A 19092-nucleotide genomic window follows, 5' to 3' on the forward strand; every position below is an offset into this window, starting at 1 on the left:
ATAAATGATTATCATTATACATGTGGACTAATTTAAGAAAGAAATAAAGACACATCCACCAAATAGTCAGAAGTGTGTGTGTGTGTGTGTGTGTGTGTGAGGAAAAACTGCAGTCATAAGCAAAATAAAGACTGGACAGGAAGAACAAAGGAATCAAGACAATTTGACTGTAATTTCCTACAAAAAGTGGAAGGACACATATATAAAAATGATACATTAATATTTACATTAAATAAGTTGGCTCAAAATAGGACCATGAAGCATCAGCATCCAGCAGAGGGGAGAATGAAGTCTTAAGGGTTTGCGTTACAAAAGTGGAACCTAAAGAGGCTTGTTCCAAAAGCCCATCACCATCAGGACCGTGTATAAAGGGTCAGCTTGGATTCAGAAACAGTATGTGTGTTTATATGTAACAGGAACATACACCAGATGTAGCCAAATTCATAACTGAACTGTATCTAACAATTCAGTGGTGAGAAAACCATCTGAAAGAGTTTGTTCTCTCTTCATTTACTGCTGTTTCTAGTAGCCCAACCAAGTATTACAGTCCTGTGGCTCACTGATCCACTTTACGTAATATACAAGTGAGACATAATAATAATAATAATAACAATAATAATAATAATAATAATAATAATAATAATAATAATAATAATAATAATTAGAAAAGCTAAAGGCTGATAAAGTCTCCAGGAAGTCCTTTGGAAGATCCCACTCTGTCTTCCTCTCTGCAGTGGGAGTTTCATGTATATGATGCCATGGTTCTGTTTTCTAGTGCAATATGCATCTTCTCCTTCTAGTTACAGGTGCTCGCTGTGAAGTGGACCAGGAGGAAGATGGAGAAAGCCAGTGGTGGGGGCACCGCCCACTGAGAAGGCTGCAGAGGGGGGTGTTGTGAGGGACATGGGAAGAGAGGTGGGGGTGGTGGACGTTGGTGCTGGAGTAGCTGGAGGGAAGGTGTAGGCCAGAAACACCGGAGAGTGGCTGAAGGGGTACTGCTCAAAGGCTGCCGATGTGCAGCTCATGTAGGCACTGCTGTAATCCAGGTAAGGGGAGGTTACGGCAGTGCTGAGCTGAGTGGGGAAGACCAGGCTGGGCGGCAGCAAGGCCTGTGAACAGACATACTGTTGGGCCAATCTGGACAAACAGAGAAGAAAAGAGTTGCAGGCTTAGTTTTCATTCATTTATATTTATTCATGGCATATATGTGTGTTTATCTCAACATACGAGGCACTCCAGGTTCCTCTCCACCTGTTCTCTTATGCCCTAAATGACCATTGCAAACACCTACATCATCACACTAAGCAATGATATTGGGTTCAGTTTGTATATAGACACGAATGGTATTTTGACCTTAATAATAATATCTTGCATAAATTCAGATTAGTTCAAAGAGTTCAAAATTGTTCAAATTGCAATATCTGAGAAAACAATAGATTAGTGAATGGTATTAACTTGTAATGTTTTGTTTAACTGCTTAAGTCAATCGCATTAAATTATCTCTCTTTTTGTGCTGCTAACCCGTGCACACAAAAATGGCCTGAATCTACTTACACAAAACACACACATACACACTCACACACACACAAAAACAATGAATAAAAGAAAGTAAGCTGTTTGGTCCCCTCCAATGAATCCTCAGGGTCGTCAAAATACTGGAATTGCATCTATCCTGGAATATTCTCACGGCAGCCACCACATGCATCTAGATGCGGTCACAACTGCGGTGCCAGACCGTTGTCACTGTTTTGTCGTCAGTGGCAGTGGCTTGGTGAAGGTATCATCATACCAAAACTGGTAGAAAGAATGTAAGAGGGACCGAGTAAAAATGGAAGTGTATAAGAAAGAGTTAAGTAAAGAGACCGCATTAAATGCAATAGTCTCCTGCTACTAGAATGACTTCACTGTGTGGATATACATAGATGTGTATGTGAGACAGATCCACTGAGCTCAAATACTTATTGCACCAATTTGGGGTTTTTAAAAAAAAATACAGCCCTCAGTCACTGGGAAAGAGACATGTGAGTGTCTGTGAGCACTCTCTGGGGTCATTTTGGGAGACAGTGCTGCCAGGGCTTTCATGAGAGCCACAGCCTTAGCAACAGTGTATCCCCCCCATAGAGACAGGGAGAAAATTGAGAATGTGACTGAGGCTGACAAGGACAGACAGACACGTGACATAGGTTGTGGGTGCTTGAAAGGAGACCATAGAAGAAGGGAAAACAGATGAGTCACTCAAGCCAGAAGGACAACAACACTTTTAGCAGAACAGGGAAAAGGATGAGAGAGAGAGAGAGAGAGAGAGAGAGAGAGAGAGAGAGAGAGAGAGAGAGAGATACAGACAGGAACAGAGGCTGAAAGAAAGTCAAAGCCAGAAACAGACAAATACAAGGTCCAAGGCTAATATTATCTCGTTCAAATCAACACTGAGGGAATCAAACACATCACACATTCAATTAAACAAAGGAAATATGAACCCAGGCTACAGGTATTTGGCTGTGTCAAACACACAGAGCTGTGCCATACTTTAATGCTATTACACTATAATTTAAGAAGTTAATGTCACTGCAGTTCAAGAAGTAACATTTTACAATTGGTCCCATTGGCTGATGTTTTGTCAAAACGTAACATTTACGAATGAACCATTAGGGGAGAGGGAGAGGGAGACTCTATTAGACACTCAGCAAAATGAGCTTTTGTTTATGTGCAAGCTCACAGATGCTGCTCTGGTACGATCCTCATGGTGCTAACTCAGCTAGCAGTACAAAGCCGAGCACCTGAATCTGCCCCTGTGGCCCCACCCAACCCCTGAGGGTTCTGCTCTGCCTCACACCTCCACTAATCCCTGTCCTTGCCACACACACACCCCACCACCACCACTAACAACAACAACCCTCAGCCTTCAGAAATTAGAGGGGGAAACAGTAATGTGACTGTAACTTTCTGTTGCCATTCACACATTTTGCCCCACCCCCCTTTCATGCCAGTTAACAGATGGCGCCAGTTTTTCTGCGTTAGCGTAGTGGCAGTTGCCTCCTTGGACAGGCCTCGGCACACTTCCCCAGGGTGTGTGTATTCTCAGTGAGGACACGTTAGGTGACACTCAAAACAAATCAGTGTTCCTTTAACAGAAGCTACTAGCCATTACTGACATGATAACTGGATTATCGCATGTCCCTGTGTTTATTTTTGCTGTTCACCCTGGGCATTTTAGATTTAAATCCCTGTAAATTCATTGTTAGCCCTAATTACTGTTAAGAGGATGTCCAGAATTATCTCTAATTAGTAGTGATTATGTGTGTGTGTGTGTGTGCGCGCATGCATGTGTGTTTTAGTGAAAATAACTCGCAACCAAAGAACAGTGCAAGTGACTCCAAATATAACTGTGAATATAATATGTAGATACATGTTAATCCAAATGCTGCATGAAAGTTAAAATAGTAAACAGTCTAGCTGGAATTATTGCTGCTGTTATGATCACCAAACTCTGAGCTAAATGGCAGCTAACAGGCTAAGCCATTCTGATGAATGTTATAATGGATAGTATAATGTACACTACTATGTGGGACAGTTTGCTGTATACAATATATACTATTATGCCATTTCGAATACAGCTGAAAGAGTGGGCACCTCCTAACATATTGGACTGTATTGGACTGTCATATGCAGAGTGGTACTTGAACCCTTTCTGAAGTTTCTGAACCCTTTAGAAGGTTAGTAGCACGGTTAGCCTTGGAATGTTGTTTTGCAACTGTAGCACAATGTCCCACACAGAACACAAGACATCTGTTCCAACGAAGACTGCAATTACACTCATTTGTGAGTAAGGTTAGCTAAGGATCACCAAAATGTCATAGAGCAAATAGGATGTTTGCGGAGGGCAGAAGCTCACAATTTGAACAATATTAAATAATTTACATAAAAAAATAAAATTAATTTATTTAAAACTGCCTTTCAAAATTAATTAAAGGACCATACAACAGCCTATTATGACCTGGAGGGAGCTTTTGTCATCGAAAATGAGTTCCAAATTAGCAAAGCAGGTATAATTACATTAATCCTAATCACTGTTAACATTGTCATGAACATCCCTCAACTTAAACCATCTCCCACACTAGCTAATGTTAGTGAAAAATAATCATTTTTGTATACAATCCACCCATAAGTCTACTTGCTTAATTAGATACGAGATTAATGGTAGAACCATAATCACTTCTCACAAGTGCATAGTTTTTTTTTTTGTTTTTTTTTTGATGTATTCAGTGCTAACTGCTTTGTATATGCCTCTAATTTATCCTAGCAAGCTAGAGATAACTGCCAAACATGCTATGGCCAGTTGCGCTGAGACCCCTTACACACCTGTTTCAATGTCTGTTTCAATTGTCTCTGCAACTACCCCAAAATGATCCTGAAGTGGGCAAGTTTGTGATCAAATGCAGCATATGCATGTGTATCAAAAAGTAACCCCAGTACTCACTGTTTGCTAGCTAATGATATCTAAATAGAAATGTGTAATGTAGATGATTCATGCTTGGGCACAAGAGAGCGAATATGCCTCTTCATGGGAAGTTCAGTGTTGAATATTTAATAGGTTTAACACATATTATAATTATGTTAATGTACTATGTGATGTTCAATAAACTTAATATTCAATAAACGTAATGAACTTGATGTTCAATGAAATTTTGAAAAAGCTTCCAGCAGTCTTGAAAGCAGAGAATTAAACAAAAATATTTGTACATCAAAATAGCTTGATGGCCATGTCTTTATGAATCATGTTAACAGCATACTTTGGCATCAAATGCAGTCCAAATACTAAAACATTGTTCATATTAACATATGGCCTTATATTGGTCATTACTTGATAAATGTGATTAATGTATTTTCTCAATTAGACATATAATCAGAACTTCAGTTTCAGATGGAGAAGAATCAAATAGCTCAAAAAGTCTTCCTTATAAATGTAGCCACTTACTCTTATTTATAATTAACACCCTTAACCCATGTGAAATTAGGTAATAGCCTATTAAGATAAATAAGTAAAGGATAGTTGTTAATTTTTTAATAACCATGGTGTAGTAGAGCTTCAGTTCTCAGGTCTCTCATTCTATACTCAATTACCTGCTGAAGAGAGCTAAAAATGATGCCATTAGTTGCTACGGCAACGTGGAGACGATGGAATTTTAAAAATCCTGAAAGTTTAATAAAATAGTCCTGCTTATTTCTAAATTTCTATTTCTAAACAGCTAAATTTACAGAGTAGATGAATGATTGATGTCACACAGTGTCATTCTCAGCAGCACAGAACTGTAGCCTGAACTGAAGAATTAGATAAGAAAACAGATAAGTTCAAGAAAATGTGTAAGAAAACAGATGGGCACCAATGATCTAAAAAGGGAAGAAAAGATCACTAGAGAGAATGTAGAAAGAGTGTGTGTGTGTGAGTGTGAGTGTGTGTGTGTGTGTGTGTGTGTGAGAGTGTGTGTGTGTGCGTGTGTGTGTGTGTTTTAGTGAAAATAACTCGCAACCAAACAACAGTGCAAGTGACTCCAAATATAACTGTAAATATAATATGTAGATACATGTTAATCCAAATGCTGCATGAAAGTTAACAGTCTAGCTGGAATTATTGCTGCTGTTATGATCACCAGAGTCTGAAACAAACTCTGAGCTAAATGGCAGCTAACAGGCTAAGCCATTCTGATGAATGTTATAATGGATAGTATAACGTACACTACTATGTGGGACAGTTTGCTGTATACAATATATACTAGTGTAGTGTGCAATATAGTATTATGCCATTTCGAATACAGCTGAAAGAGTGGGCACCTCCTAACATATTGGACTGTATTGGACTGTCATATGCAGAGTGGTACTTGAACCCTTTCTGAAGTTTCTGAACCCTTTAGAAGGTTCTATATAAATTCTATATGTATAAATTTGATCTAAAACTTTCTTTGGATTGTCACAAAAGTAGATAAAGAAAACTAAATCACACAAATGAGACAAAAATATTAGACTCTCATTTATTTGAAAAACAAAAAAGCTCCAATATTGCATATCTGTGAGTGTGGGAGCTGATGAAATTTCAGGTCACATATGTGCAGAAATATAGACATGTTTAAAGGGTTTACAAACTTTCAAGCACCACTGCAGAAAAAAAAATACAATGGCAGAGACACTTACCCATACTGCCTCTGGATCAGAGCAGGGTGAATCTGCTGTGCTCCAATAGAGTACCCTGAGAGGATGATAAGTATGGCACACAAAAAAGTTATGTTCATAGAGGATACTTAAAATATTGATACTGTAATGTTTTTTAAAGCACAGTTTCAACTGTGATACATACAGCACATATTCATCTTAGATTGTGACTTTTAGATTGAATGCAGCTATTGCCAATATTTAATCGCACAATTCAGTTTCACCTTGTTCTGTTTTGATCTAATTTATTTTTCGTTAATTACTTAATATTATTAATCAAAAACAGCTTGGACAATGTTTACATCTCAAAAAACCCAGGACTCTTAGCTTCCTAGGAACTCATCAGTTAATTGTGGCTATGATCAACACGGAGCAAGCAGTGTTTAGCTTCTGCAGTTCTACCGTTCCCAGATGGAATCAACTCTCACAGAACCTCAGAAGAGTCCATACAGTGTATATTTTCTAATTGAGACTAAAAACCTATTTATTTGATCCAGCTTTCAGTTAGGCCCAAGACAACTTTCAAGGACAGTATTGCATTGCTGTCCTCCATCTTTGAATTTATGAACATTATATCTTTAATTAGATCTTACTTATTTTAATTCAGCTTTTTATATATAAATATATAATATATATATATATATATATATATATATATATATTCCTTACATTAGAGTTATTTCTATCTTAGCCATTCATTCTTTCCTTTAATGTAGTTTTTCTCTCTTAATTCATTTTTAATATTTCATTATTTAACTTAAATTTAAATCGACTATTAAATTTTTATTTAAATACATTGTTTCATGTAACGTTTTTGGGCAAAAAGGTCTTTTCTTTGGGGATTCAGTGAGAGTTCAAGGGTCTATACTATGAATGTAGGGGGATTTTCAGCCTCAGGGGAGAGAAAAAAAGAAAGTATATATAAATCTAAGTATAAGAAGTATATATAAATATAAACAATATGTATAATTCTATATTTTTATTGCTTTATGATTTTTCTGATAGCTTGTTTATTGGTGTTATGGTGTTACCCAGAGGTGCGGCTACAATGGCCTATCATTGTAACTGTTAGCAGAGTGTGCTAGGGGTTAAATGATACAGCCCACAAACTGCAAAGAAGGAATTTGTTTATTTACATCCAGGCCATCCAGCTCACATCAGTTATATTGATTTGATATTATTATTGCTTTTATTGATATAATTTTATTGATAAGTCAAGCTATTTTGCCTATATAATTCTCTTAATTTATATATGTTACTAGTAACTTAGTATAAGCAGATGGCACAATTAAAATGTGAAACTTCAGATTGTAGTCTTTCTCATTAATCATCACATACAACAAATGTATTTAAATTTTCTGTTTGGAATCACAAATAAATTTCATCAATGTTTGGTTCTATTTGATGGGAAAAATACAAGGAAAGAGAAAAGGGGAGATAATGCATTTACATGCAAAATCATTTTGCCCTCTAGATGCTAAGACATGCTAATACTAGCAGCTATTAGATCAGAACAAACATTAAGGAACAAAAAGTCATTTAAGTCCAGGATGGATTCATTTTTCTGTTACTTAATGTATCATATTTTCGGCACCTTTGTGGCACAACATACCTACTAATACTATGCTTTAGATGATGCAAGTCCAGTAAGCTTTTTTAAGTTAATAAATATAAATTTTTAAGTGAAATATTAGTTTGTAATAGTTGTTTACCGAGAGATTAGTAAGGTAATACATGTATTGTTGTAAATTCCGTTTCTAGCTCCATTTCTCTAATCAGTCTATATCCTTCTTCATTGCCCCATCTTTTACATTCTAGTCATTCCTGTTTCCCTGGTTTCTACTCACTGGACTGAATAACTGTCTGCTCAGATGCCGAGGTAAAACCTTTCCTGCCTCACTGCCACTTTTTATGCACACACACACACACACACGCACATGCACACACACACACACACACACACACACACACACACACACACACACACACACACACACACACACAGAGCATGCTTGATTTCACATTTTCTGTGTGCCTCTCTCGCACTCAGATAATCACTGTAGTGTCACTGCAATCCAATGCTCAACATGAATCAGCTGAACAAAGCAGGCCTCACTTCTCTTCAATTTCCGAGGCAGTACCATTGTGCTATATTTCCTTTTTTCTTATCTTAAATACATAAATATCTGAACATTAACTGGCTCTCAGAGAAGCAGAAAAACACTGAGTCATATGATAATATCACAAAGTCAACAAAGTCATCTTAAAGCAAAGTGAACTGAACTGAGAGAGAGTGAGGGTTCTACTTCAGTTATGGCTAAAGGCAGGTGAATGCCTTACCCCTTGCCTGGAATCGCCCTGTGTGCGTTTGCTGTTTTTGCTGCATAGTATATTGGGAATGTTTGAATTCTTTGAGAGTCTGATGTTTAAACTAAGAAATTTGAAGTGTGTATTGTATGGCTTAAATGTTTTGTGCACACGCTGCAGATAAAAGTGTAGGGTTTTGGTAATGACTTACATGGTCCTACATGTTGCCTGTATGTGAGTGTGTGCTGAATAAAAAAGCTCTACTGTATAGAGTGTACATGTACAAGTCAGTCGTTTTCTAAACACTGTGATATGGATTTCCATATCTGGCATAACTGGCATATACAGAAAGTGTCAACAACTACGATTAATTTGGTTTGTTCCTTACATTCAGTGTGAATGACAGTAACTGCACAAGTTTTAACAAGCCAAGCTACAATAGCACATTATGTAGCACAATAAAGACAATGAAAGATATTACATAACTGAAGTTAAAACCTAAAAATTCTTGTTTTATTTTTAAACGCAGTAGGACCGAACGTTAGTTCATCGGATCTCAGTGTAAATTTAATCACCTAAATCTAATTGCCAAGGTCCTGAGTAAAAACAAAAAACAAAAGCACCAACAATCTGAAGACCATATAATTTTTTTATGGAAAATCACTCACAAGAAGCTTTGATGTTTGCTTACCAGTCTGTGGACTGCGAGGTTTGGCCCCTAGGTATGCGAGGTTGACGTTGGCCTTCCGTCCGTCAATTATAGGGTTTGGGTCTTTACATGCACTCTCTGCTGCTGCTTTCTCCATCATAGTAACCTGGAAGGAAGAGGGACAGGTGTGGAAAAAGTATGAAAAAAAGAGTACTGTGAAACCGTAACAAAACATTTACAGTTAAAATGGATAAAAGTCACCATGATAGGTTCTGCATTCCTACCTGCTGAACCAACATTGGTGCCCTTTTGACTTGTAAAAAGGTTTCAGCGTCTTTCAGTAAGCTATTGACTTTGAGCACATCAAAACACAATTACAGACCTACATCTGTCCACTTACTGCCTTGGCAGAGCAGAGCCCCACTCTCAACAGAACTGAACGTGTGTGGGACCAAAACCAAAAAATCAGCCAAAGTCAAAAAAGAAACAGAATTTACCATGGTGTCCCATTTAAGAAAATCAATACTGCTCTGATGAATACTTTTAAACACATTTTTTGGCTGCCTACAACTTTTGCCAACTTAAATGCCATAAATGTATATATTATCCTTAATTAAATATCATTTGTTAGGTTTGGCCATTTAATAATTTGTTTTCTCTACATCACTTGGATTAACATGGAACAACACGACAGCCATTGTAATAATGCAAGCAGTTAGTTCCTGATCCCTGTGCGACCCAAAGCTTCCATGCAAATATGAGGAAATCCAAAGTATTTGCATACACCACAAGTCCCCCCCCCCCCCCCAGCATATTAGAGCATTAGGATGGAGATGATTAAGCCATAGGATCCTTGGGGAAATCCCACTCTATTTCAGCCTGTTCTTCTTCCATTCCCCCCAACCCACATGACCCATTTATGATGCTTTGTGTCTGACATAGAAAATGCTTGGTGTTCGCTGGCCACTGACAAAAGCATTATGTTTAGCCGTAGGTTTGGTTTTAGAGGTAATGCAAATACTTAAAAGATGTAGATCCAATCCAGGGGGAGATTGGTGTGTCTTTGCTAAATTCTCTTCACACTTTCCCATACTTTTCCTTTACAACTTTTTCAGTGGTGTCATTTGAAGTACAGAGTTTAACAATGTGGCTACACTAAAGCAGGTATTTCAGTGTGTCATATGCTGAAAGCATTACCAGGAAATAATTCAAGTTAAAGACATATTAATTTTAATTTTCTTTTCTATTATTATCTAAAGTAAACATGTAATTTATTCATTATAATCTTATAATATACTGATATAAATACATCTTAGATCAACACAAAATGGAGAAATGCTGAGAGATTACCATAACAGAACCAGTTTTAACAGCTGTTGTACCATCTTAGCTGTTTACTCACATCATGCCATTAACAGGAAGTACAGTGGGGTTAAGTGAGTAAAACAGGCCTGCAGTCTGTTTTCACAGCTTTACACTATGTGAAAGTGCCCCTACCCAGAATGCTCACCAGGCAACAGGGATATCATGTTAACAGTGTCAGAGTCTGATCTCAGAGCCTGATCTCAGTTTCAGTTGATATAGAGGTCTACACCAAAGCATCCGTAATTTAACAAAAACATATACACCTGTGTATATATACACAGAAGTGCTCTCTTTACCGTTCCCTCTCTTAAACACACACACACACACACACACACACACACACACACACACACACACACACACACACACACACACACACACACACACACACACACACACACCATCAAACACCCTCTTTCTCGTAATTCACATTTTAATCTTCTAGAATTATACCCCATACTCTTACCTTCTCTAACATGCTTTGCCCCACCCTGCCCCTCCTAACTTTTATCTTTCTTGAGCTTACATTTTTACACCTCGCAATGCAAGGTGTCTGGAGGGAGGGAGGAGGTACCGACGTGAAGGGGCATGCTCTTATCTTAGTTTGCCAACAGCTTTTGAGGGCAGACCCCAAAACAGTTTTATGACACTCCCCAAGTGATAAATCGTGTATGTGTATAATAGATGTGGGTATGCGTGCTGTTGTGTTTGTGTACGTGTGTTGTTTTGTGTGTGTGTGTGGGGGTATTTCCAAAGCCTGTGTGGTAAGTAAACGTATTGTAGTAAGTGCAATAAAATACAGCATCCTAGCAGCTCCTCTTACATATCACTGCACTTTGCTGTTGAGTGTAATGTGGACGCAAATAAATAAATAAAAAAAAAAAAATGTGAATGAAATGCTTTGAGGGATGGCTCACCCTCTTGCATCCGAAAATGATGAAATGAAAATCTTGCATCCAAAAATGATGAAATGCGGAATTATTAGGCCAAAGGTTTTACTTGTGGCTCGCAGAATGTGACACACTTGTGGAGCAGTCAGCAAAGCAATTTAAGAACATTACTGAATTTGCGCTTCTTCAAAGCAAGATCTTTCCATCTTCAGGCATATTTGAAAAACGAAACCTATTGTCTATTAGTAGCTAAGATTAGATGTTATTACGGACCAAAATGTTTATACAGCCTATATAGATAGTCTATGCTGAATTACTGTACAGTATAAATACACGCCTTCGACAGGAAAGCCGACAAACCTATATAATGTAGGACGAAAGAAGACATTTGTCCCTCAAAATTATAACAAAGAACTTGACTCTTTGAACGTAGTAATGGCACCTCAAGACAGCATGCGCGCCCACACTTCAAAACAATAAAACTCTTTTCCCGGAAGGGTTTATACTCGATTCTGAGTGCAGTTTGTTCTACACCAAGTCAAAACGTTGCATTTTGTTGAAAATAAAACAAGTGCACTTACGAAGTATGTTCTGAGATCAAATCAGTTAAGTAATTTTGAATTGTGGCAAAAATAACCCAAATGAACGTTTTTAACATCTTGCGATGCAGCTTGCAAAGCAGTTACTTTCTGTAGACCTCTTAAAGATGACAGTCGCTCGTCTCGTCAGTTTTAGAGAACAAATAGTTTGACGGCTTACTTACAAAACCATATCCTCTCGATTTCCCAGTCTGTCTGTCGGTAATGACTACGGCCTCATCGATGTCCCCGAAGATTTCGAAGTACTTCCTAAGAGATGCATCTGTGGTGTGATACGGGAGACCACCAACAAAGATCTTCGTAAAAGTGGTGTCTCTTGGACGCGTCGCTTCCACTGTCCCGTTGACAAACTGATGTAAAAGCATATTAGAGTGCAGAAAGAGTGATAGACTACGTGGGTAATTAAATATGCAGCCCAGGAACAGCAGGCGCTACGTGCGGAACCTGACCACACGCTCAACTTATTGGAAAAACAAAAGGACTTCGAGGCAGATATTCCGAGGCAGATATTTCTTTGAAATCGAAGAGGAAACTTTCTTTTTTTCGCTTCGACATTTACGGAAGTCCACTCGATTCTTGTTCAAATCATTTTAAGCAGTTAGGTGGTTTTAGTTAACCCAAACGCCATTTGAAAGATGAGCCCTGGCTGTACATTAACCTTAGCAAAAAAAAAAAAAACTATCTGAAATGTTTTATAGGCGGCCAGTGTTGCTCACGCCTTCTTACTTTATCATCCAATGTGCGCGTCGAGCGTTTTCAGTCTCGCGACCCTCCCTCTCCCGCCCGTGCCTCGCCGCGCGGTATAATGCTGCACCTGCTATTGTCCATTTACACACAAAGAAATCAAACACGACGGAAAACGTAGTCTATTTAAAACCGTTGTAAATCTAAACGTTGTAAGCATGAAAAAGTATATAGTTGTCACTGTAGCGATGTTTGTGTCTGCTTGTCATAAATTCATAGAAACTCATTCTTGGATTTAAATATCCAGCCAAGGTTAGTGACAAACAATATCTGATCTGGAATCCTGTCTGGAAGCATTCCAAATTGTTTGTCTATGCAGACTGTCTTCTTCCTGCACGAGGCAAATGTGAAAGTATTAATGTATGTTCTCAATCATTCTCTTTAGTCTTTATTCTTGCCTTTATACCTCTTTAGTCTTTATACTACATTCAAATAACTGTTTCGTGAAGATCCTACAGTTTGCAGATGGCACCACCATAACTAACAGTGACAAACATGCCAACAGAAAAGTAGTCAAGCAGCAGGTGTCCTGGTGCAGTTCCAACCACCCGATACTCAACACAATACAGACTCTGTAGAAACTGTTGACTTTGGACGGATTGCCGCCTCCAAACTCCCCATGGCTCTATGGTTTCAATGTTGGAGTCACTCAGGTTCCTGGGCACCACTGTATCCAGAGACCTGAGGAGGGCTAGAGAGCACAGCATCTGAAAAATCCACACTACCACAGGCCCAGCTCTATGCCGAGTCCATCTTCAGCTGCTCAATAACAATCTGGGTTGACTCTTCTTCTCAGAGCAACGAGGCTCCAGTGTGAAGAGGATTATCGGGATAATCTGCTAACACTTCAGTACCTAAACAACAGCAGAGTCTCACTCTGGACACTACCTGTCACTCTGGACACTCTGGATATATATATATATATATATATATATATATATATATATATATATATATATATATATATATATATATATATATATATAGTACATAGCACTGTATCAACTTGCTATTACTATCCACTTTCATACTTCTATCTTATAATACCTCTCTTTTAAAATATGTTTATTTTATCTTGTTTAATTTAAGTCTGGTTTATTCCTTATTTTGTTTTTCGTTTGTGTATCTGTAATTGTATATATCTGAGCAGTGAATCAGTCAAATTCTTCCTATGTGTAAAAGTGATTCACTGACTCTTTTTTCAAGATTTTGGTAACACATAAAAGTGACAGCAACAAAGAATAATTAAATAGGTAAAATATAAAGATGAATTAATAAAATCTAAAACAAAGCTGGCTGTCAAAAATGTAATATTGTAGGAGTTTGTCAAGATAAAAGAAAAATGACAAAGACTGCAGGGTCAGCCAAGGCCAGTCTAATCAATCTAACCATTTTAAGGTATTCAAAAAGGATTCCCATGTGCTCAGAAGTGTTTTTATCATTTTAATTCACTCAGTTATTTCATTTGTATAATGAAATATAATGAAAGCCATCAGGGCTGCTATTGTGTGTAGGGAGAGGAGAATCCTGTGTCAGAGAATCCAAAGATAACCAAACTGTTATTTGGGGAAATATTTTTCTTCTGCATTTTTACAAACCATTTGAAAATGTTAAAGTAATCATGTTCTAAAGGACAGAACCAGAATAGCTGAGACAGTGATCCCTCAGCTATCTAATACCTATCACATTGTTGGGAAATAAAATGTAGATTTTAAACAGTTTAGTTTTGGAATAATAAAATATGTGAAGAACTTTGAACTTGTATCTGAAATGTATAGAGCAGTGATGTATTCTGGATAGCTTTCTTTCCAAATTTCTTCAGACAATTGCTCACTCAACTCTTCAGTCCATGTTTCTCTAAGGTGGGTGGTGCTTACATGTAAAGTGAAAGCAGAGATGTGAGAACAGTGAAACTCTAAATGTCTGGAGTCAGGGCAGGAGAGGAACAACCCAAATAGGGTATGGTCCTTTGGTTTGGTTAAAAACTGTGGAATGTTTTTTAACATAGCATTGAATTTGTAGATATTGAAAGAAATGTGAATTAGATTACATTTTGCTATGAGACAGAGGAAGCAGATCTGCCATCTATATAAACGTTCTTGATAAACTGCAGACCACTTACTCTATATACAGAGAATATATTATCTTATTGAGATAGAGCAAATACATGGTTGTAATAAATTGCTGAGTGGATGGAGGGTGGTGGTAGACTAAAAAAACCAAACATTTTATTTGATTTAAAATCCTCAGAGAGCTCATTCAAATAAAATAGTTGACAATCAAATTTGTTGGGGGCTATTTTTTACTTTGAAAAAAATTATCAAAGGAAGACAATTTTTTGATACTGACATAACCTCAATTTTCAACCACAATCGAGAGGTTTCACAATGGATCACCTGGAACATCTCACAGCCAATAAATAGCAGTGGCTGCCTAGTAATAATGTTTGAACATACATAGGCCTAAACCACCAACTGCAGTGGGTTGTTTAGGTTGCACTTTTGAAATATGGGTGTCTTATAAGTCCAGACAAATTATTGTTGTTTTAAAATATTGCAGGGAGGTAAATGGGGATATTTTTAAAAATATATAGAAAACTCTTGTTCAGAGAGAGAGAGAGAGAGAGCGAGAGAGAGAGAGAGAGAGAGAGAGAGAGAGAGAGAGAGAGATACAGACAGGAACAGAGGTTGAATTCAGTTGACAATATTTAGGTAACATGAATAAGCCTGCACAAGAATTAAACATTAAACTGTTTACATCTGAAACTGTTGACCTTTTTTGTCATCTAAGTTTTACCAGCAGATTATCAACTTAACTGAAAATGGCAGTTTACCACTTAAAGGTCTTTAGAGCTTTGGTAAATCACAATGGACTATACGAAACTCTACCAAGTGCCAGAATATCTGCACATCTCTCAACCCCTCATGCCTCATGCTAACAATGGTGCAAGTCGCAGGCTGGAACAGACAGAGCCTGGATCTCTGTGTTCCACTGGGCAGCATTCATTTAACTTTCACTGGCACTGTGGTAGCCGGGTTGTTTGACCCTGGTGCCCCGATGTCCTGAATAGCAAGGGATATAGCTGCAGGGACATGTGCATTTGTATGTCATTAGTTAATTTATTCTGCACCCTATGGGGTTTTCCAAACAAGTACAGGAAAGGCTTGACTCTATTTATCTCTTATTTGCTCTGTTATTGGGTGAGCCTGAGATGTAGTGTGTATTATTATTACAAAATGATCCTGTGCTGCCCTCTTCTGAAATGATTTAGGTGCTTGATGTTTCAAAATAATCATACACTTGAATGTGATAATCAAGAGCTACATAAGTCTCTTTTGATTTCTACCAAGGATTATTGGACCTGCAAGAGAGTATATATTCTATGAATATCCTGAGGGCATGATTAATAACTATTATAGATTTTATTATTTACAGCATTTAGCTGACACTTTTATCCAAAGCAAATTACAATTATTGCTTAGCAGTTGAGGGTTAAGGGCCTTGCTCAGGGGCCCAACAGTAGAAACCAGCAACCTTCTGAGCACAAGTACCTTAACCACTGAGCTACCACTGCTAATGATGACCTGGAGTCAAATTAATCTCCTAGACCTCGCCGTAGACTAGTTTTAAAAAGAGCTAAAAATGAGGTTAAAAAGTTAGGAAACTAAATGCATTTGTTTAATCCAAAATTTACATGCAAACGTCTTGAACAATATTACAAGTGTTTACAGAAATTTACAAAAATGCTTTTAAAAAATGTATTGTTGTGAAAAAAAATGTTTCTGATAAGTGTATCCAATTATTTCACTAGCAATGTATATAAGAAGGAAGTAATAAGCATGACAATCCCTGCATTGAGCTCCTGCATTTAACAATGATTCAGTGATTCACTACAGTGAGGCCTTGTACCCAGTAAAAGCACTGCTCAGCCGTATAGAAGGTAGCGCTCTTCAGCGTTGTATTAACTTATACAGACCAGCAGAGGTCAGACTTTCCTTTTCCACTCGTACGAAGCCTCAACCTTTTTGGAACATTTCTGCAAAAGAAAATAAAAATTATTTGAGAATTTCAAATTAATTTCACAGATGACAACTTAAGCAAATAAACCATGGCTAACACGGGATGCTTTGTCATGATGTCATAACCGTATTCACTTTTTTTGAAGACCATCATATAGTGATATGTAACAGACAGCAGACAATAAGCAACCTTTAGGTGTTATGCTGAAAAACATGTTTAATCAAGTCTTTTGTTATTGGTTTGCTTTAGATAAAGGTCAAGATATGGTTGGTTTATGGGCATAGAAAATTATGCTATGGTGAAATGGGCATAGAATTATACTATGGTGAGCCTGTTCTCATGCAAACACTCAGGTGTGGTGAAAGTGGAGTGGATGGGCACTAATATCTCAGGCTTCCATCATGCCTGTGGCACCGTTAATTCTTCCTTAAGCAGTTAGAGCCAAGTCTGCTGTGGTCCCTGCTAGCATTATGATCACCATGTACATACTGCATCAAACACTGCATCATTCAAACACTGCATCATTCAAACATGCCTAACAACCGAGTGAGTTCCTTTGTTGAACTGTGGTTCCAGTTCATGCCTTATGGATGAGCTTGAACACTTTTTAGGCATTAGCACATGCTACTCACTCGCCTGCAGTACAGAACCTTGTAAAAGGTGCTACACACAAAATATACTTGAATACAATTTCAGAGAACATAACGTCCTAGACAGGATGTGCCACTGACCTGGATGTTGAGCAGCTGGAGCTGGACTTGTACATGTTTGGCTGTTGTGGTTCGACTGCAGTGGCAATGGTAGGTGTATGTGTCAGATGGATATGTACTCACGTGTGTCAGGGATGGAGCTGTTTCACGTGTGTCAGGGATGAGGCTGTTACAATCTTTGAAAAATGCCAGAAAAGCTTCTTTGTTGGATGTCAGTGAGTGAATTGCTTCAGATAAGCCATACTCAGAATATTTACTGTAAGCCAGGTTAAACATTTTACAGACTCTGAATTTATATAAAAAACTGATAAAAAAAAAAAATTATATTCACCCAGCCTTACAAATTACTCTTTGCTACATGTGATTCTTTAAAACCAGATCAGAAGTTAATTAGTTGCTGTTCACCCTATTTTTATGAACAGACTGCAGTTCAAGAGCATGAGTGTTCTGTTTTTTGTATGTGTATTTCCTTCTTTCTGTTGAGGTCAAGGATCAGGTGCTGGGGGTGAAATAAATATCCACGGGCTTTCATTATCCTCGTCAGCGTTACGCTGGACCTGGAGCAGTGGGGTTATAGGATAAAGTTTCATAAAACAATGTGACACTAAAAGGAAGTCAATGTTAGTGGTGGTGAAAGATGATTGCATTTTGGGGGCCATACCGTTAATGGTTTTTTTTGGGGTGAGCAGAGGTTAAGAAGGAGAGCTGGCGGGCTGCAGGATGTGAAAGGGTGATGTGAAGGGGCACCCCTTAGACCTGCTTTACCACCCCATTAACCTCTGACCTCCTGTTGATCAGAGCCCTGATGGGAGCAGGGGTGCAAGGGTTTGACAGAGAGCAGAGATTCATGCAGGGAGAGCGAGAGGAATTAAAGAGGCCTCTCTGGGGGCTTAAAGCCATGCTTGAGAGAGAGAGAGAGAGAGAGAGAGAGAGAGAGAGAGAGAGAGAGAGAGAGAGAGAGAGAGAGAAAGAGAGAGAGAGCTGTGACCCTGCATACACACATGGTCCACATTTGTGGGTTTGCGGGTGGCATGGTGCAAGAGCTAATCTGAAACAGCTCCTTTAATAAACAGGATGTAAGGGAGAGAGAGAGAGAGAGAGAGAGAGAAGAAAGACAGAGAAATAAAAAGGTGAAAGGGAGAGATCCTTCTGTTTCCTTCCCAAAACATATCAGACTATACTCCCAACCTTCTCCATCTTACTCTCTCACCTTCTCACAGGCTCACAGTCAAACACACACGTTGGCAATCCTTCCCATAAATACACAGAAAGGCTTAATCGCAGTACGATATTACAAGTGTTCAGCAACAGTACAGTAAAATGGTCCTCAGCAGTGGCATGTGGGCGGCGGGTAAGAGGAGGGGAAGGAGGGAATCTGCATCATTAGGTAACATGAGCCTGTCACGAGGCTCGATACTGAAGGAAGAACAAGAAATAAATGCAAACTGGCCAAACTCACAGGAATATAGTCAGAGTTGTTAGAATGTTTCTGTATCTAACTGGATTTTGTTTTCTAACCTTGTTCTTCGGACTCTTTCTGCGGTTTGAGCCAGAGGGAATGGGGGTGTGTAGGGGATACAGGAAGGTATGTCATTCTGAGTGCT

The 19092-nt window shown here is 38.2% G+C and overlaps 1 protein-coding gene across 1 annotated transcript; it reads right to left on the reverse strand.

Moving 5' to 3' along the window:
- Positions 1 to 153: 153 nt before the first annotated feature.
- Positions 154 to 12680, reverse strand: rbm38 (RNA binding motif protein 38). The gene is made up of 4 exons (XM_027031969.2): positions 12179 to 12680; positions 9203 to 9326; positions 6187 to 6241; positions 154 to 1137 (listed from the first exon to the last, which is right to left on the reverse strand). Exons 1-4 carry the CDS (start codon positions 12377 to 12379, stop codon positions 801 to 803), a joined length of 717 nt encoding a protein of 238 aa, XP_026887770.2. The 5' UTR covers positions 12380 to 12680; the 3' UTR covers positions 154 to 800.
- Between the last annotated feature and the right edge of the window lie 6412 nt (positions 12681 to 19092).

Source organism: Electrophorus electricus, chromosome 24 (assembly GCF_013358815.1).
Source record: "Electrophorus electricus isolate fEleEle1 chromosome 24, fEleEle1.pri, whole genome shotgun sequence".
Taxonomy (NCBI): Eukaryota; Metazoa; Chordata; class Actinopteri; order Gymnotiformes; family Gymnotidae; genus Electrophorus; species Electrophorus electricus.

Excerpts from the sequence above, each read along its gene's own strand:
- rbm38 (XM_027031969.2), bottom strand. The coding sequence starts at position 12,379 with ATGCTTTTACATCAGTTTGTCAACGGGACAGTGGAAGCGACGCGTCCA. Across the intron at positions 9,327-12,178 it reads AATCGAGAGGATATGGTTTT|GTTACTATGATGGAGAAAGC; the intron begins GTAAGTAAGCCG and ends TCTTCCTTCCAG. Across the intron at positions 6,242-9,202 it reads ACCTCGCAGTCCACAGACTG|GGTACTCTATTGGAGCACAG; the intron begins GTAAGCAAACAT and ends TCATCCTCTCAG.